The following is a 21633-nucleotide window of genomic DNA, read 5'->3' as shown; positions in this document are numbered from 1 at the left end:
TAGCCGTAGGGCTATTGTAGCTGAATATCTGACTCAGCATTGCTGAATTGGGGCTACCAAATTACAACATAGAATGACTTTATAGCTTCATCAGGACTCTTGAGTGAAAGTTTAGAGCACTGATTGAAGGAAAGTGAAGGATTCTGAAAACTAGAAAGGAATTAGCTGAATGGGTTCAGACACATCTGAATACCTGATCTCTCAAATTCCACTACTTTTCCCTTGCCAGCAGGAAGAGCCCTTTCTTCTTATTGTATGGAACTGGACCTGCCTTGCTTTGGGCACTGGAGGTAGTTATTGCATTAAAAATTACTCATTCACCTCCCATCCCATTCCATTGCTGCTCATTACCTCTAGAGCAAAGATCAGATTCATTTCCCAACATGTCACAGCTGTAACTATTCAACCCAGGGAGAGAAGGCTTACTAGCCTTCAATAATGTACATCAACAGAAACCTGGACAGTATCTATGTGATATTATTCTAATTGTGATAGACCAGAAAAGAAGAAAATAATTTTAAAGTAGCTGAATTTATTAATATGGTTGCCTTTAATGGAGATACTGGATGCAAGGGCTAGTTCAAGCAGCTGGAAATGGTTCTAGCCGTCTCCTTGGTATTGACTAATCAAACTTAGATGCAAATGATGTTTTAGTAAATAAGGTTTAGATATCAGAAATTCTTTGGCAGAATGGAGAGAGACGAATTCCTGTGGTTTCCAAGCACTTGACATGTGGCTAGTCCAAAGCGAGATGTTTTCTAAGTATAACCTAGTGCAAAAAAATGTAAAGCATCTCAATAATACCTTTTATATTGATTACATGTTGAAACAATAATATCTTGGCTATATTGGGTGAAGCAAAATGTAAATTTTAAAAATAATTTTACTCATTTATTTTTTTTTTGAAATACAGCTACTAGAAAATTTAAAATTGTACTTGCGGCTTGCATCTATGGTGTGAATTATATTTGTTTTGGGCAGCATTGATGTAGAGGAATGCACATATTTGAATCGATTTATCATATGTGACATACTTACTCATCCGCCACCTCTGTCTCCTGAAGGCTCCAGAGGGCATTTCCTTTAACAAAACATTTGGAACTGCACTCCAGAGAAGTGCTCCTGCATTTTGAAAAACATTGTAGTGTTTGTTCTTTGTTGGCTAAGGATGAGTTAGAAAGTACCGCCACTGGAATCAGTCCTTGATTTCACTAGGGATGATAGGTTCCTGAAGTGGTCAAGTCCAAATGGTAGCATTTAACTCTGAGACAAAGCAAACGTAGTTTTCATAGTAGTTGATGAACTCTTAAGTATGTTTTGCTGTGGTTTAGAGATTATGACCTCCTAGAATTGAAATACCTGTGATTTACCAAGGTCCAAATAAGTTTTAAATAAAAAAAAGAATGAGATGTAAAGGAAAAAAAAGACCTAACTTGAATCGTATATTGCAAAGTCATGGATCATCACCAAATGGCCCAATGCAGAAGTTTGAAGGGGACTCTTAACTGAGGGACAAGCCAGGTGGTTGTGGAAAGGACAACAAAATATTATCAAATTTACATGCTTTGATTTTTCTCTCTGACTTCTTTAAAGAAACTCCGTTTAAGAGAGAGAAATACAGGCCAGTTAATATTGCTGATACCTAGAGATCCAAAACGCTAATGTTCCATGAGTCAAAACATAGACTTTTATCCTCAGTACCTCTGCCTGTGTGCATCTTGGGACAATATGTCAGTTTTTGTTCCATAATTGAATCAGCAATTGGCAAAATAACACATTGTCTCCCAGGCCCATTGAGAGATGACTTTTTTTTTATAGAAATGAGCTTTTAGAATTGTTACTCTATACTAAATATGGAAATCAAACGAAAGAACATATTCCTGTGAAAAAATGAATTTATTATTGCCAATTTAAAAGATGTAAAAAACACAGAATTATTTTCCAGTGACAAAGTGAAGGAAAGGACTGAATATAGGCTGCTATAACAGTACAATGAGCAGCCAAAATATTCAGTATATTCCGTTATGGCACCTTGACTGCCTTATGAGTTTAAAATTCTTTCCTTAAGGAAGTAGTGTATGTTTTGAACTAATGACAAATTTCTTGTTTCTTAGATTGTTGGTCTAGTAGTGATTAGTGCTGTGTACGTATTTCAGTTGTGGGTGTATATCTGTGGGGGATGGTTCCAGGATCCCCTGCAGATACCAAAATCCATATGTGCTCAAATCCCATATATAAAATGGCTTAGTATTTGCATATAACCCACAAACCTCCTCCTGTATACTTTAACCTTCCTTCCTTCCCTTCCTTCTGCCCACCCCTCCGTTCCCCTCCTCTCCTCTCCTTTCCCCTCCCCTCCCTTTCCCTTCCCTTCCCTTACCTTCTTCCCTTCCCTTCCCCTCCCCTCCCCTCTCATCTCCTTCTTCCCTTCCCTTCCCCTCCCCTCCCCTCTCATCCCCTTCTTCCCTTCCCTTCCCTTCCCCTCCCCTCCCCTCCCCTCTCATCCCCTTCTTCCCTTCCCTTCCCTTCCCGTCCCTTCCCTTCCCTTCCCGTCCCTTCCCTTCCCTTCCCGTCCCTTTCCGTCCCTTCCCCTCCCTTCCCCTCCCCTCCCCTCCCCTCCCCTTCACTTCCCTTCCCTTCCTTCTCACTTCCTCACTCAGGCTGGAGAGCATTGGTGCAATCTTGGCTCATTCCAACCTCTGCCTCCTAAGTTCAAGTGATTCTCCTGCCTCAGCCTCCTGAGTAGCTAGGAATAGTCGCCCATGACCATGCCTGCCTAATTTTTGTATTTTTAGTAGTTACAGGGTTTCACCATGATGCCCAGGCTGGCCTTGAACTTCTGACCTTAAGTGATCCATCCACTTCAGCCTCCCAAATTGCTGGGAATATAGGTGTGAGCTACCATGCTGGGCCAATTTAAATTACCTCTAGCTTACTTATAATAGCTATAACAATGTAAATGCCATGTAAATAGTTGTTATACTGTACTATTGTGAAGTTTGTGCAATTGTTATTGTTGTATTACTATTTTAAATTGTTTTTAAAAGATATTTTCAATCCATGGATGCAGAAGTGGTGAAACAAAAAGCCGATTGTATTTTTAGTTTTCCCTCTTCTTAGAGCCATAGTAGGATTATACTTTCCTATGCTATGGAAATTAGGTATGTCCTCGAGACTGTAATAAAAGAGCAGAAATTACTTCTCTGCAGAAGCCTGTAAAGCCAGCTCATGATTGTACTTGTTGCAGTCACAGAAGCCTGTGTCAAGATAGCACATCTGTTGGCCTCAGGAATTTGAGTGACTATGTTAGAGTCCCTCTGACATGTGAAGACTAAGTGAGGAATAAATTTCTGTTTTGTTGCCTGAGAACAATCAAGTTGTGTTGTCATGGAAATTTTATTTTTGCTTGTGACTGAGGCATAACCTACTGTAATACCCAACTATATCACTGCAATACCAACCTGTAGCTGACTCAATAGTTTCTTTCAAGCAATGTAAAGTAACAATAAAATGTTTTACTTTTATTTAGGTGCATATGTACTTTTCACTTAGCCCTCCAAATATTAACTTTTCGAAATAAACTGAAGCTAGACTGATGTCTATGATTGTGACAAAAAAATTACAGAAATAACTACAAGGAAAAAAATTATCATTGTGCAATATTCTAAGAATTAGAGATTAGGAAGACTTAGCCAATTGTTTTTTGATTTTCAAGAAAAATTGGTGGACTGCCAAATATTTCCTTTCGGTGAATTGAAAAACCAAAACATGTAATCCCAGCACTTTGGGAGGCCGAGGTGGGTGGATCACGAGGTCAAGAGATCGAGACCATCCTGGTCAACATGGTGAAACCCCGTCTCTACTAAAAATACAAAAAATTAGCTGGGCATGGTGGCACGTGCCTGTAATCCCAGCTACTCGGGAGGCTGAGGCAGGAGAATTGCCTGAACCCAGGAGGCGGAGGTTGCGGTGAGCCGAGATCGCGCCATTGCACTCTAGCCTGGGTAACAAGAGCGAAACTCCGTCTCAAAAAAAAAAAAAAAAAAAAAAAAAAAAACCGAAACAAACATAAGTACTATGATTTAAATAGGGCCACAGCAGTAATATAAAGAAGCACAGAGATGAGACTGTACCCACGGCTGTGTGCTTACTGGAAGGTGAGGATCATGCTGTCGGCATGGACTGCTTTGAAGACTTCTGAGACCGGTACAAGCCTTACTAGGTTTGTAGAGTCATTTCCAAAGCCAGTCCTCTGCAGTCAACCTGAAGAATATTTCAGCTAAAAATATTAGGCTGGTGCAAAAGTAATTGTGTTTATTTATTTATTTATTTTTTACCACTTCTAATGGCAAGACTGCAATTAATTTTGTACCCATGAAATATTAATTTCTTTCATAAATTGCTGGGTAAGCAAAGATTCTTATTGAATTATCCAGATAATTAGCCAGTCACTACTGTAACTGCTACAACCCAAGTATTATTTGTTTATTTAAATTTCCCTAAAATTTCTTAATAAAACTTTAAATCTAAATTCTTCATGTATTCTACCATATGGATGTCGGCACACCTAATGAACAACTGTATTTTATGTGTCTGAGTGTGTTTACTTACCCATCCCTAAAGCTTGTAGCTTTGGCTTATACTTTAAACATTGAAGCATCATTTCAACAGATAAAACTTTATCAAAAGTAATTAAGTAAAAATTTTCTATCAAAATCAAGGTTTTTTTTGGTTGTTTTTTGTTTTGTTTTGTTTTGAAATGGAGTCTTGCTCTTTCGCCATACTGGAGTGCAGTGGCACGATCTTGGCTCACTGAAACCTCCTGCTCCCAGATTCAAGCGATTCCCCTCCCTCGGCCTCCTGAGTAGTTGGACTATAGGCATGCACCACCACGCCCAGATAGTTTTTTGTAGTTTAGTAGAGACGGGGTTTCCCCATGACCTCATGATCTGACCATCTCGGCCTCCCAAAATGCTGGGATTACAGGAGTGAGTCTCCGTGCCCAGCCCTTTTTTTTTTTTTTTTTAAGATACTCTAAGTTCTGGGATACATGTGCAGAACGTTCAGGTTTGTTACATAGGTATACACTTGCCATGGTGGTTTGCTGCATCCATCACTCCATCATCTACATTAGGTATTTCTCCTAATGCTATCCCTCCCCTAGTCCCCCACCCCGACAGGCCCCAGTGTGTGATGTTCCCCTCCCTGTGTCCATGCTTTCTCATTGTTCAACACCCACTTATGAGTGAGAATACGTGCTGTTTGGTTTTCTGCTCTGGTGTCAGTCTGCTGAGAATGATGGTTTCCAGCTTTATCCATGTCCCTGCAGAGGACATGAACTCATCGTTTTTATAGTATTCCATGGTGTATATGTGCCACGTATCCTTTATCCAGTCTATCATTGATTTTATTCAACCTCACATACTGCTTTTCCTTTCCCACCATAAAAACTCAAAATGTTCAGCTCCCAAGTTTTCCACACGAAAAATATTATCAAATTACTAATGATAAATATGTAAATACATAATTGTTCACTTGGAAAGGTTTAAGTCTCCAAAATGCTAATGAGAAACTTTAGTGTTAGAAATAGCATTAATAAATGTGAGGAAAACACACAATTAATATTTAATTTTTAAGAAATAATTAAGATGAACTGCTTTAAACTGTCTTCACAGACTCCAGTTGCTGTTAGAGCTTAACTTACTTTCTAATGCTCAATTTACTTGAAACTTCCATGGTCTGTGTTCTATAAACTTCAGGATGATAGAATTACATATGTCTACTACCCATTGTCAATTATTCTAAAAATGAAACCATTTTTCTTTTCTCAGTTCTAGGGAGAAGACTTTTGGAGTATGAGACATGAATTCAATCCATGATCCTAATTTCTGTCTCATTTGCTTGCTAAATATTTTCAGAGCATTGGCAAAATTTCTTAATAATTGAGGTCACCCAAAACAAATCACAAATTTAACACCTTTATATTTATTTCCCTGAACTACTGAAAGACTAAACCAATTGATTAAATTGATGTGAGTTAATTTTATCTCCAATATACATCTATACCAAGTAGAGATGGTTTATCTTCATTTTAAGAACTGTTTATTAATTTCCTGTTATGCATAAATTAGTAATCCACAAGGTTATAAAGAGAAGCTAATGATGGAGCCACCAGTTATGGTGATCCACAGATGAGTGAGTGATTCATGTTTTTTTGTTGCTGTTTTTTTTTTCTTGTTGAGAAAGAGTCTCACTCTGTTGCCCAGGCTGGAGTGCAGTAGCATGATCTTGGCTCACTGCAACCTCTACCTCCTGGGTTCAAGTGATTCTCTTCCCTCAGCCTCCTCAATAGCTGGGACTACAGGTGCATGCCACCATGTCTGGCTAAGTTTTTGTATTTTTAGTAGAAATGGGTTTCCCTATGTTGGCCAGGCTGGTCTTGAACTCTTGACCTCAAGTGATCCGTCCACCTCGGCCTCCCAAAATGCTGGGATTACAGATGTGAGCCACTGTGCCTGGCCATGATTCATGGTTTTGATCTTAAAAGATAGTATATCTCATATACCCCCATGTACTTAGCACAATGATAAAAGTATTAGTGGACAATAAATATAAAGGTTGTTTCCATGAAAGTTGGAAAAAAAAATAACCAAGATTTAGAAATTAGGAGGGAAAAACAAGAGACTAACGGATCAGTCCAAGAGGCCTACTGCCTAATAGCGATTCCGAAGGATAGCAGAGAAACTAGAGATGAAAAAATTATTATAAAAAATATGAAGAAAAATTTCCATAACTGAAATAGTTCTCCAGTTTGAGTGGGCCCATCTAGTGTCCAGTATGATGAAGGAAAACAAATAAACAACAAGCAAATATGGGCAAAACCTCACAAAGCACATCCTACAGAAACTTTTGATTTTGATGTTCTCCCAGCTTTCCTTGAATATGCTTTCGGGAGGATAGGATTCTTTTAATAAGTGAAGAAACCAGGAACGAGAAATATAATAGATTTAAGAAACAGGAGATCCAACATAAAAGAGTGATGTGAGAAAGTCTTAGGTCTAAAGAGAAACCAGTCCGTTTGGTACAAAAATATGAAGCATTTAATTAGAGAGGTGTCAGAGAAAATCACTGATTGTTGGAATATCAGACATAATCGAGCATCTAAAGGGTTACAATATGCAACTATTAACTCCAGAAAATAATCAATTGCATACAAACAAGAAAATGTACTTACAGTATTACACTTGGATCTGCAGTAGACTCATCTAAAGATAGTTTGCTTAATGAAACTAATATAAACTCTAATAATTTAACAAATAAAGTGACAGTAAGATAATGGGAAAAATGACTATATAATGTTTAATATTTCTGACAAACCTGACATGGTTAATCTATTCCATTTCTAACTACATGCCCAAATGTAGCTTATAGACACAACTCATTTGAATTCAAGACCATGTGAGATTAGAAATATGTGATTAATTTTGGACTATTTATCTTTTAGAATATTGAAGCAGATATCAGGTCCTGTTGGTATTAATAATATCACTCTCTTAGAGGGTTGCTGTAAGGATTAAATTAGTTGTTGCAGGTAAAGTGCTCAGAAAACTGCCTTGCATGTATGTAGTAATAATAAACACTGGTTTAGTATCAGTACATATATGTTAAAAATTCACATACCAAAATGGTAATTTGAATGGTGAAACTATACAATTGAGAATGTAGAGAGACACAAGAATCAGTGTCATCATCAACTAATAGTTACTTGTTGAAATTCCTAAGCATGAGACCATTCATGGTTTTGGGATTGCATTCATGTTCATATGGGCAAACACTCTAATTTGTCAAGGCTTTTCTTTCTTTCCCTCTTTCTCTTTTTTAAATAAGAGAATATATTTTGTTTTCTTCTAAGCAATTATAACCAAACTTTACTTAGAGTTAGTGTTGAGTGGTAAAAGACCCTAATATCCCCATTTGAAATTACTCTAAAATTTCTGACATTTCATGGCTAGATTTTACTTAAATTGACAGTGACATGACTCTGATAATTTTTTAGTTTTAAGACTTCAAATTTGCATTATTTTGCTTTTCTTCCAATATTCTACTGTGAATATAGGCACCACCTATTCCTTAGAATAGACCTGTGGAGATGGAAGACATTATCTTATTTTAGTATGTAAAAATAGGGACAAAGGGCATATTTTAGACAGTTCAAGTCAAATTTAAGGACATTTTGTTACTCAGAAGAAGGAATAATGTTAAATTCCTTTCCTAATTACTGCTTTGTTAAAAGATCAGGAATGTTACTAGGATTTCATTAGCATCCACTCATTCCCTGAATTTTTATATATCAATAAATTTTTCATTAAATTGTGTCCCTGACAAAAGTATTTGCCAGAAATCTATACATAAATTATATGTATATTTTAGAAATTTAAATATTCTTAGACTTATTACTTAACTTTTTTTTATATTTGGAAAACACCATATACACTTCCAGCAGTCAATAAACACTGCTCTTTTCAGAAGTCTCTTTAAAAAATCATTGATTGTTACATATTCAAACTCTTTGGGATGTGTGTCTGACCCTGTAAAGTGCTGATCTGAAACCTCTTCTTACTTGTTCTTACAACAAAGGCTATATGCCGTGAACTGTTGAATAACCCTCAATATTTATGACATGCTTGGTTAAACAAGAAATGGGCTACTTCACTGTAAATAATGCGCAAGTCCACTTTAATAACATACCACAGTGCTACCTTAGAAATTGTTTTGTATTCATTGATTTGTAAGAGTGAAACAAATATTTCAAAACCTTACATGGCTTTACAATATTGTTTCTAGAGATGGTAAGGAAAAAAGGAATCAATACGTTTCTTCTCTGATATTCTGTATATCCATTTTAAAAATCTAATCTCAACTAAATAACTTACACAATTTAGATTAGAATGGTATATGATACAAGCAGCAACTACTGTCATAAAAGATAATCATTTGTTCACTAGATCATTAATGAATATATAAATTGTAAGCTATGTATATGATGTGATCCATGCATTCTAGTTAAATGGGTCAGTTTGATAGTGACAGTCCCAAATGGCTTAAGTATCAGAGCAGATGTTATAGTAACAAATTAGCTTGCAGTGGAAATTATAAACTTTTTAGTTTTTTTTAAAAAAGATAATTAGGGGGATGTAAATGTGAATTTTAGTGAAATAATGATCTTTTTTTTTTGAGATTATTTCATGTTCCCCCAAAAATGTTTTCCAGGATTATACAGATTTATTTTCTTTTTTATATACTAAGTGTTAGGGTGAGAGAGAAAAGTCTCACGTTACCTCAATGAAGTGAAGCAACATGTAGTAAAAATATAATAAAGTTCTGACATATAAAATCTGCACAGTCATTTTGAGATATTGTGTAAAAAATAGTAATGCCACAAACAATACCTGATATACTTGCTTGTTAACATCATGGTGACGTTTTATACGTAACTCATATCAATTACTTACTTGACAATTGCATTGTACATTCTCTAAGTTGTTTAATATGTGTATTTTATTAAAAGTTTTTGCTCTGTGTCCAGGGTTATTCACCTCCAGATATACTAAACTCCAGACAATTTTCATTACATATATAAAAATGTTCCTGGACAGATAGGCATATCCCATTTTATTCTTCACTCAATTTTCTCTAATATAAAGATTCTATCTACTCAATTTTATCTGTGATTATAGGACAGGGAATTCATACATTCACACATTCACAGACATGCACGTGCATATAAAAGAAAAGGATATCTGTAGGTAATTTCAAATAATACTTTTAACTATTACTTCTCAACTATATGGCCAATTGATATCTTTCTTTACAGTTGTAATGAGGCAGCCAAAATCATTTTTTCTACCTTATTTTTCTTATCATGTGCAATGGAATTTTTAATGAGTATATATATGGTTAATATGCAAACAAAGGAAACACCTAACATTCTTAATTTGTACAGTGGAAGAGAGGTTTCTGAGTAATCAAGAGTTTTCCAAAACAAAATATATAGAATAGACTTCCTTTAGCACTAGATTGTTAAAGACAGTTATAGTCTCAGGAACAAGATTATTCAGAAGATTGTCTTCCAGTCACTTTGGATTAAATTGTAATACTTTAATTTAGTTCCTTTATAGACTATAATGTTTTAAGTTCATTACCTCATGTTAATTTATCTAATGATATGTTTAGTGGGAGAAATTTGACACCTGATTAGCCTGACAGGAAAAAATGAAAATGAAAAAAAATTAAAATATTTAAACTGAAATGCATTACCATTTAAATTCTCTTAATTCGACATTCCAACATGAGTTATACATTGCTCATACATAATTTTTGAGAAATCCGTAAAAGATAAAGAGCAAATCCTATTATTATATCAAAACAATACAGTTGTTCAGATTGGGTGAGTACAAGGGAATAGAACTAAGAAGCATTGGCAAATGAGGATGCCTCTGAGAAAGAATACTACCTTGGATTCCTCCTTTCACAAATATGAACTTCTTTGGTACTGATGGTACTAAGGAATGACATTTACAACTTTTTTTCTAGCTAAGTTTCTGGGAAAGAATCACACAAACTCCCTCACCATCTCACCCCAGTGGACTTTTATTTTGTAGGCCTTTGAATCCTCATTCTTATGTTGGAAGATAGGAAAAATGAAAAAGTTATTTACAGGAATGAAAAAATATAAAAATATTAAAGTTGTTTATAAAGGTCATATTAACTATTCTACTTATTCCAAGTGTTTAAAAACTAAAATTACATAGGCCAGGGAAAAAATTGGAGAGTGATATTTATGAAGACTGAAGATGCTTCAAAAGTGAAATATCAATTTATTATTTTATCTAAAGTGAAATGTGCCTATTGAATTACTTTTTTATTTTAATGGTCATCTATATGATTGTTATGATACAGAAGAGGACTCTCATGTCTAACTTCAACTACCCTGCTTAATACACACCCAACATACAGCTCACAACTTAGCAAAGTCTATGGAGAACTGCGTTAACAAGGACCAATGAAGAGAACATTGCAAATAGCTGATATTACAACAAGACCACTGTAACAACATTATCTGATTCAATGGGTTATAAGTGATGTCTTTTATTCTTTCTCCTTATGTAAAGTTTTAGTCAAATCATCTGAGTTAGAGATATGAATTATGCAATTATATTTAGAACTAAAAAAATCTCTGTGAAACACATATTTCCAGGGTGATCATCCTTAAACATTTATATCTCAATTATTTCTAACACATTCAATTAGTTCATTTCTTACTATTATGCTGGGTAGCAATAAGTAATGCAAACACGAACCTAAGATGTAAGTTGGTGATTATGAATTACATCACTCTTGCTAAGAGTTTTGCTTTCTGTTGTTTTTAAGACTGTAAGTGTAAAAAAAAAGTACAGATAATTTTGAATCCAAATTACTTGCAAGTAGTGTTTTTTTTTTGTCTTTATGTTAGCAATGTAGTCAAATATTAAATTTCTAAGGAAATATCATTCTAAAAATATTAGCGGTATCAAAGTTTCAGATTGATAACCATTCTTTTGTATTAAACATAGTAAAATAATAAGAATGATTACAGTTTTCATGTACATTTCTGTTCTCAAAAGTGTTTAATTTAGCAATATGACCTCCCAGCTACAGAATGAGCTTTGAAAAATGAGAAGTTGTTGTGGTTGTTAGCTGGAAGCAGGGATGATTGGATTAATTTAATACAGGTGGTTGATGATTGATGGAGATGGAGGTATTTTAGGAGGAAGTTAGTATTTGGGAAAGAGACACTCTACCTGTATAGCCCAGCGAATTGTCATCGTTATCAGAGGTAGGGATCGGTGTCCCGTGGTCGTTCCCCCTCTCTAGATCTTCAGGGTCTGTCGGAAACAACACCAGAGCTGCTGATGGGGTCACAGTAGTAACAGTAGTTGCCATTTCGATCACAGCATGTCCAGACACAAGTAAATCCACATGTGACAGAAAAACACACAAGGACAACACACAGCACACTTCATCCTCGCCCCTCCTGCGGCACACTAAGCCCTGCGAAGGTCTCAGCGTCATGGTTTACAGTTTTTACTTTTTCTCCTTAATTTCCCTAATTCTCTGCTCTGCCTGCACCTTTGCTGCACTTCAAAGCTGGCGAAGGGCTCCGACTGCCCTCTGCGAGGCCGCCAGCACGGACTGAGAGAGCATATGGAGGAGGGAGAGGGCAGGGTGACTGAATGCTAGCATTGCTAATTTTCTACCTTATTGTTAATCAAAGCTATTGACTGTGATCACTCCCCATCATCGCTTCATCTCCTGGCAATTACAGACTCCAGGGACTGTACCTCATATGAGGCAGGGAGGATGTGGGGAAAAATAGGTCTTGTCAAATAAGAGGGAGGATGATAAAAATGTCATACTTGTTCTGAGAAACATGGAAGAAAGGGGTGCAACATCATATCTTTTAGAAGGCAACAATCTCTTGTCTTAAAGGACTGATAAATTTACTGCAATGAATGCATGACTAAAACAACGTCTAACTTTGGATATTTTGGTTTGGATATTTTAAAACATTTTAAATTGTTTGAGATTCTATGTCACAATCATCTGTATCAATATTTTCATTCATCTATGCCCATTTTTCTTAAATAAAAAATGCATTTTTTTTGTTTTTCTTCAATTGCACATTAATTTTCCTATGTAGAATTTCAGAGTGGAGGCTAACCACAACACTCCAGTTTCTGTAGCCAGACTCGGAGTAGCCGAGAAGCAGTGTATGTGTATATAGAAGTTCAGTGACACTACTAAATTTCCCTGGTGCACAATCACTCTACCTGTCATATCTATGTAAGATAATATGAGCAGTGTTTATAGCTCTGCTACTGATAAGCAGACACAGACACAATAAAAACCAAGAGTGTACCTCCTAAATCGAATAATGTAGAGCCATAGGTCATTCAAGTTCTGATGTTCTGCAGGCTTTAAAAAAAAATCACCTTTAACAATATCTACAGAGGAAGGATTTCTCAGTCTGAGCAGTGAAGAAGCACAGATGTTTATTCGGGGAACAGTGTGTCACTTATGAATGAGCCAATGAGTACATGCAGGTAATACCCCTCTGGAAACATCACAGAGGTCATTCATTTTGTGTCTCCACTAGCTAGGTCGACACATTTTGTCTTAGACACAGTTATTCAGGGATGATTTAGAAATTTTTAAAAAGGAATAAAAGGGTTACATGAGTCCATTTGGCTTTTGTATGCAGCATATTTATTCACTCTAATCTCCCTGCCTTCCCTGTGCCCTCCCACAAGTGTCACATAATTATAATAACCTGATGTAGCTAAAATGAAAAGTTCAGATCTGTGCAGACAAAAGAGAAAAGATACTCATTCTTGCTTTATTCATCCTTGTCTCTCTAGTGATGGCTGTTGTCATTTTACCCTTAAAATAGATGCTGCAAGTGATAAGGCAGAAAATGTGTCCGCTTTACCTTTTCAGCCTGTGAACTTATTGCATGTACAAGTTGTTTAGGTCAAACTTTTAAGTCACATCAATGAGAAAGACTGGGGAGCAGGCATTTGTGTGGGTTTTGAGGCAGTGTTTAGAATGTTCTGTTACCAATTAGCTCATCTTGCTCATACAGACTAACCAAATATAAGAGGTTGTTGTAGGAAGATCATCAGAAATTGCTTGGTCAAATACATGAAACAGCTTTTATGAGAACCACCTTGCTTACCTACAATCTTGTTTTAAATGATAGAATGTGTTTTGAATCACTTTAATTGTATGAGTTATTTTTTAGTAGCACAATGCAGACTTTTAAGGGAAGTCCTACTTTTACTTTACAATCTGTTACTTAATGTGGAACCACACATTTCTAATCACTGTTAAAAATATAATGCAGATTCATCCAAATCCACAATATAAATTTAATCAGCGTGTCTACACAATATTGCAAGACTTTCGGGATGAGGTTTGTGTACCTTTGTTATTGAATTCTTCCTGAGAATGGGGATATTATTATGAAAGCAACAGAGATGAGGAAAAAAAGTTTACGGTCATTTGAAATGAAATACCTAAATCATATAAAATAGATTTTCACCTGCAGGTAACCTATCTTAAGTGGTTTATAAATTTGCTTCTCTGTTCCTACTCATCACCTTTCTGGCCCCCTCTTAGGCTCAGGAAAGAATAGATTTTGCATTAATCAATGAATCTTACCATATCTCTAAAGTCCATTCAATCTACCTTGTTCTGCCTTTAATTAATGATATGCCAGACCAAAAGGAAACAAAAGGTGCTATTTTTAGCTGCTTTACTAAATTTTTTCTTTCTTCTCCTTCCTGTCCAAAGATAACAATAACATGAAATAGCCACTTGACTCACTGCAAGAGAGTTGGAGACTAATTTAAGGCCAGTTCAAAAGACATTTACTTAAATTTTTGGTTAAGTAGTATTGATTATGCGAGCTATGGACTAGAAGAGAGCAAGCAAGAGATTATTGTGTGTTTAACACATCTAAAGGAGGTCTTCTTATATTCCAACTCTGAATTTAGGGCTACCCAGGCCTGAATTGAAGTAGGTTCAGTTGCAATTGGTAAAAGCTGCCATCCCATCAAGAAATACATTGGCAGCAGAGTTGCTGGGTTTTGTGTCTGTCACCCCCACTATAATCTAAATTCCTGAGGGTCAGGTGTTCTGCCTGCTTCTCATTTATATACCTACCCACCTTATATTGAACCCAAGATAATAAATAATTTAATAAAGAGATGGCAACTAAGAATACAAACCTTACTTAAGTGATAGACGCTCAATCTGAAACAACTGAACAGGACGTAAATTGTATTTTCTGCACCAGTATTACACTCAGAGGGGGGATAAAAAGCTTGCTCTAAATAAACTCAAATGCTATTGTACATCCTATATCCTCAAATCCATACAAACAAATAAGGCATCTTTCAATATAAAAAGGAAGTCTTGAATCATAACATCATAGTCATTCAGTGTTGGAAATGGGTCAGATGGACCCTCATAACAATCTTCGATGAAATATATACACGCCTGTGAATTTAGTAGCCAATGGGCCTTCGCTGCTTTTTGGGGTGATCAATTCCAATTTTATAATTAAGTCTTGTTTTTTCTTAAATTTGTTTTAAAAAAATCTGTTTTCTAGATTTTCTGTCCATTGACTCCAAGTCTGGAGGAAGGTACAGAACTAATGCCTCATCCATGATAGCTTGTTTTCCTCCCCATAACCCTTAAATACTTGTGTTTCACATGGCTCCAGATTTCATCCTGTTCTTTTCAACGTGCTGTCTATAGATATCTTCATCCAGACTCAAGGCTTTGATTATTTTTCAAAACATATGGAACTTCTACATTGCTCAATTGGATGCTCTACCGACAACCAAATTTTATTTCCATTGGTGATTCAACTTCATGTAAATTCCAAGAAACTTCACGCATTTTCTCACTAAACGCTAAACTCACCCGCTTGTCTTCAACCTGCTGCTTTCCTGTAGTCTCCACCTATGTTACATATTTTATATAAATATTAAAATATTTTTAGAATTTTACAATTCACTAAAAAGCCTCTGGGGTTAAAACTGAACTCTGACTTATAGGGTTATTGATTATAAATATTTTGCCACATGGCTTCATATATTTTTGTGTAAGGATTGTATGGCATACTTAAACTTACCATATATAAGATTACATGTATGTATATACGTACCTATACATGTATGTACGCAGGCACATACATACGTATATATGCATAAACAATATACATACACACAAACAATATATGAGTGGAGCATCTTAAAACAGTCTTTTGCATGTATAATAACAGCAACAAGTATAAAAGGGAATAAACACCCATATCTTTCTTTACAATAGAAATTATGTCTTCAAGAAAACTTTGTCTTTAAATATAACAGTTCATTAAATGTTTAGGTTTTTAAACATTAATTATTTTTTAATTGACAAATTTAAGTTAGGTACAACATGATGTTTTGAAATATGTATGTATACATTGTAGAATGGCTTAACACAGCTAAATAACATATGCATTACCCCACATACACGTCATTTCTTGTAATGAGAACTTTAAAATTGAGTGTTTTAGAGATGGTCACGACTACAACACATTGTTATTAACTAGAGTCATCATGTTGTACAATGATTTCTTGAACGTATTCCTCCTAACTGAAATTTTATATCCTTTGACCAGCATATCCCCAAGCCCCTACATCTATTGAGTGAAAAGTGGCTGGAAGACAGCCTATTTTACAGTGCCAAAGTATCACCCCAGAGGCTATTTGCTAACTTGGAAGTAAAAAATACACTTTTATAATGGATAGATCAGACATTCATTACTGTAAGTCAGTAATCAAATTTAGTGTCACCAATAGCAAGTAACTAAGAATGAGAAGACCATTCTGTAATACAGTATACAATATCAGCTATGAAGCTTTTCTGAAAACAAATGTTGATTGTTCAATGAAGACTTAAGATTCAGCTTAAAGATTCCAGAAAAAATAACATCCTTAGTTTTTAGGATACACAGGTGGGAATAATTAAGGCATGAGGTATCATATCTCTAACTCGCATTCAAATGGATGAATAAAAACTGTCTTGAGAGAAAGAGCTACAGCAAATATGGCCTAACATTACCAATCACTCAATCTTTTTTGAAAAACATTTAAAAAGTTTAAACGATGGTGGATGAAAATTGAATGATATAAAGCCTTCTCTCTAATGTGCAGCAGACATTGATACAATGACATTTCTCTTTCTCCAGTGATATTAAAATAGGTAATACTAGATTTGTAGTACAAAGACTCATATTTGCACTAGCATTCAATTCATAGTTCTTTAAATTGTTCATTATCCCATGGTAGCCAGTGTTATATTGTGGAAATGTAGAGGCCTAAGAGAAAAGCCTATTGGTTTAAATTCAGAATTTTATTTGTTTATTTTTAATTTTTAAATTGGGTTTGCAATCACAGCTCAAAACGTTAGGGTTTTCAACCTTTTCTTTCCTTCTGTCATATTCAGTTATGTATAATAAAAACATAAAACATAAAAGCTTCTTCCTTTTGCCCTACTTACTACAAAGTGTCAAGTTAGTTTCTTTATAGATTTGCATGATCATGGTGCAGAGCTTTGGCATTAATTGACATTTTAAAGATGACCATTAATAAAAGATTAGGGAAAAGCAAATGAATATAAACTACTATCAATATGAGAATTGTGTTCTACAAATTGGATCAATTCTCATTGATTCTTTCCTACTAATCAAGAGGAATGCAGGAAAGGGGTACTTTAAATGGAGTATTGAGAACATTTAATTAGAAACCTAGGCAATGAATTATAAAATCAGATACAAAAAAACCCTATATTTGTGACGCTTTAAATTGACATCAAAATTCTACAAGATCAAATTAAAGTTAAATTCAAACTTCTGTTTAATCATGTATGGCTGAAATAATTGTTGAATATATTTTATTATCTGTTCCATACCTTTGAACTGGGACTATGGGAAGGAATATAAGTTATGTTATAGAGATTGAGAGGAAAAAAATCAGTACGTGATTTTGGGTGGTACCTACTTAAAAATATTTAGTGAGTGATGCAAATAAAGAATTATATTTACAATAGCTGAAGAAATCTATGTACTATAGAACATTAAATAGAATATGTATGAAGTTAAAAAATGTACCCCTAAATATTGAATCAGCTATTTTTTAAAGCAGCAATATGAGAACAGAAAACAATGTATTAGTTGTTTTTTTATGTTTCTTTCAAAGATAGGAGAACCATGATTACAATGATCCAAATGGACAATACTTGTTAGAAACTGTGTTTTGATAAAATAAACAAACACGTTAACCTTGATGTAAAATCTGTTTCCAAATAAAATGTTTAGGGACTGGATGGTTATTTCAAAATTTGAAAACTTCATCTTCCAATGGTTTTGAGAAGAGAAAAAAAATCAGAGTAGTTTATTATTTGGATAAGCTGAAATAAACTTAATGGAAAGTAGATAACTTTAATCTGTGGCCTGAGATGCCAGGACTGCAGTAAATGAAAGAACAGATTTCATACAACGATCTCAAAATATGTTACTGCTTTTTTCTCATTTTCTGGTTTAGGTGATTAGATAACTGAATGAATCCGATGTGAAGAAAAGGAAGTAAAACCTGCACTGATTATAATCACAAATAATCTTTATATAATGCTTTAGTTTATTTAACACATCATTTTATATGCATATATGTGTTCTCATGTACTGCTTAAAGTTCTGTCATCATCCTAGCCACCATCATCATCATCATCATTATGATCCTCATCAATGTTTCCATTTCTGAGATACTGAAATATATGACATACTTCTGTCATGCAACTAGTAAATAGTGGATCTGAAATTTAATTCCAAATTATTTCTTACTCCAAAGCACTCCACTTTTCACTACACACCATGTCCTCCTTTTACTCATTAATCTCACTCTGGGAACTAGATGGAATTTCAATAGCATACAAATAATGGGACACCAGGTTAGTGATTCTTTTCTAGTCATTGAACAATAAGATTAGATAATTTCAAAAATCTATTTCTGAGCTCCATTAAGCATATCATCAGGGCTTCATGTGTTCTTTTACATACAGAATAAAATAATGTATTTAATAAGGGAGTCAGTTGTGTTGAAGTAAGAAATACACAAAAAATATTATTAGAATAGGGGTTCAAAAGCATAAGGCTTTGCCCACAGTGTTTTTAAATATATTGATTTAGGGATCAAACTACTGACTGAAATCAAGATAAGTTTTTTTTGACAATTATTTCTAAAAATTATTCTTCAACAACAAAGATGCATCTTTTGGAATAAGTTTAAGAGTGATTAAGGGTCATGTCTCACTCATATTCCTATGCCTAGCCCTAACACAGTGCTTAAGAACAGAATTGACAATCAATACAGTTTTTGTTGAATGATTAGATGAAACACTGGGCCATAGTTTTGCTGGAGTCAAGAGTTTAAGATGGAAGTAACTTTTCTCGATGAATGAATATGAATTACTTCCTTATTTGGGATGTTGTCATATACTTATATATCTAAAATATTATAATCACTATAAATCTAATTCAGAACGGTAGTATGGTAAATTGCTATTTCTAATAGAATAACATATTACTTCCTCTCTCTCCCCTTTAAATGTAATGTATACACTTGGAAATAGAATCTTATTAACTTAATTCAAGTGAGGACCTTACTGGTAAGAGTTTTTCTTCTTGCATGTTAAAAGAGGAATGATTAACAAATTGCATAACAAATGTAATAAATTGTGATAATACTCAAAACTGAAAACAAAATACAGTATGAATAAACAAGGAAGATATTTAAATATTGCCAGGCAGGTGAATTATATTTAGGTTTTACAAATTCCCTCTGATTTGAGGAACTTCTGATATAGATATAGAGGTGACAAAGATATATTCTGATTTGAATGGAGTACATTTTTCTGAGAGTGTGCTCTTGAAACTAAAGTGATCTGATAACAAGTTGGAATTAATATTTCATTTGTCAATGTTACATTCTATTTTTGAATCTCCAAAAGTGTTACAATATCTGAAAACAATAGTAGAATAACTATACAAAAATTGTCAAGTACAATTTGGTTTAAGCTAATTTGGGGTACATCTAGCTACACCAGACTGATGAAATCTGACTAAATAAAAGACATCTAATATATATTTAAGCAAGAACATCAACAACAAAGATATATCTATATCTATCTATCTATCTAAGCATTGTTTTATAACTATATATATATAAAACAATTCTATTAACATAAAATACACTATTGCAATATTAGAAAGGTAAATGCATTAGTGGATAAGCCTATTTAGAAGAATATCAATGCCACAGAAGAAGCTTTTAATTCATTTCAATTCAACTTAATTTGAATAAACAAGATAGAGTGCCTTCTGTATAAAAATCATTCTATTGATGGAGAAATGCTCATAATTTTAAAATCATTTGTTCCAGATCTCTCCTAGCAGAAACATTGACAAAGTAGAGCTCTTAAAGTAATTGGGGTAATTATGATTCAGTATGACACACATGTTTTTTTCTTGACATCTGAATGTTTGGTCAAAGAAAGTCAGGGAGGTTATCATAGAAATAATGTGATGACTACCCCTTTATATAATTAAATCTGAGCTAATTGTCCGGTTGAGGTCTGCATTTATTCAAAATCCTCAAATCAAATCCTCAGTAACATCTGATGTGACAGATACTTTGCTGGGCTGGAATTTAATCTGCAGAGATTTGCTGCCTTGAACTTTATCTGTGAGAGTTAATTTCCGGTCTATTTTACTAGTACTTCTGGCTCTCCCCTTCTGTTGACTTTTTTTGTTATTCTCTCCACCCACTTTGCCCTGGTATTCAAAGGCGTTTCTTTTATTGTGCTTAGCATCTGCTACTGTTCCACTCCCTTCCAGTCAAAGCATATGGTAACTTCAACACAGGCTAATTAAATGGTGCTTGAAGTTAGTTAACAGGTGGTGTCCCAGCTGCCCTTATAGTATGAACAAATACATCTTACATTTTCTGGCACAGAAATGGCAAAAAAGTAATACCTAAATTAATGGAGTACTCTTTTTATAGAATTTAAATGATGGATGGGAAATCAGGAAGAAATAGGATCCCTTTCGTAGAGGTAGAAACCTGGATTTGAGATATGGTGATCACATCTGAGATCTGAAGTAAAAACAGAGCTCTCCTTATCCTTTATCTAGTCCTCTTTTATCACTGTAGTACATATAAATGTATTGCCTCTTTTCTTCAGTATGTTAATAATCCATGTTCATAATCACTGCTACTAGTTACTATGTAGAATGATATTCAAATAAGATTCACATGTTTTGTTAAGTTCAGTCAAAATATCAAATTATTTACTTGATATTTTGAAATCACTATAGCTAAATATGTTATTATTTATTTAGATAATCAATATTGTGTGATGTTTAGGAGCCATTAGCTAACCCTATGACTTTGGGCAAGTTTATTTATTTATATATTATTTATTGATTGGCCTTAGTTTCTTCACCTATAAAATATAAAATAATAGTATATATTTCACAGGAGTGTTGTCAGCATTAAATAAGCAATTATTTATAAACTCTTATGATAATCCTGTATACCTAGTAAGAAGTTAATAAAAGCTATTATTATAATTAATCAAATTACAAACCAATTTAAATGGATCGTTTAGTATCTTTTAACAAGCAAAATCCTACATATTTTCCTCCTGCAATGAGAAAAGACACACTCTGTCTCTATTTAATGTGCCAATTGGGAGCTTATATAAGACAGAAAAAGTGAATAACGTATCAGTTAAAATTCAAGAGAAAAGTGAATTTTGAAAATGTCATTTTTTTCTAACTGTGTTTCTTCACATCTTCGTCATTGCATTTCCTTAGCACTCATTTACATGACATGCCCCACTGAATCATCAGGAAATATTTCCACATAGACAGCATGTCATCCTTACGGCAGACTACTTGAACTACAGAACTTAGTTTGCCTAATT

At 34.4% G+C, this 21633-nt stretch overlaps 1 protein-coding gene across 3 annotated transcripts in view; it reads right to left on the bottom strand.

The window, feature by feature from the left end:
- ROBO1 (roundabout guidance receptor 1) overlaps window positions 1-21633 on the bottom strand; it is a 1127367-nt gene that overhangs the window by 499300 nt on the left and 606434 nt on the right. For 2 of the 3 annotated variants that reach the window (XM_064380017.1, XM_064380018.1), the window contains exon 3: window positions 11841-11924. The exons of the other annotated variant lie outside the window; for it this stretch is intronic. In XM_064380017.1, the coding sequence (XP_064236087.1) occupies window positions 11841-11924 (84 nt within the window). The remainder of the gene's footprint in view (window positions 1-11840; window positions 11925-21633) is intronic. 3 annotated transcript variants of the gene reach the window in all.

The sequence above is a fragment of the Aotus nancymaae genome, unplaced genomic scaffold, assembly GCF_030222135.1.
Source record: "Aotus nancymaae isolate 86718 unplaced genomic scaffold, 86718_ANA_hifiasm-v0.15.2.pri h1tg000022l_1, whole genome shotgun sequence".
NCBI classification, from domain to species: domain Eukaryota; kingdom Metazoa; phylum Chordata; class Mammalia; order Primates; family Aotidae; genus Aotus; species Aotus nancymaae.
The sequence above is the reverse complement of the archived record's forward strand: the minus strand, read 5'-3'. Positions and strand labels throughout refer to the sequence as shown.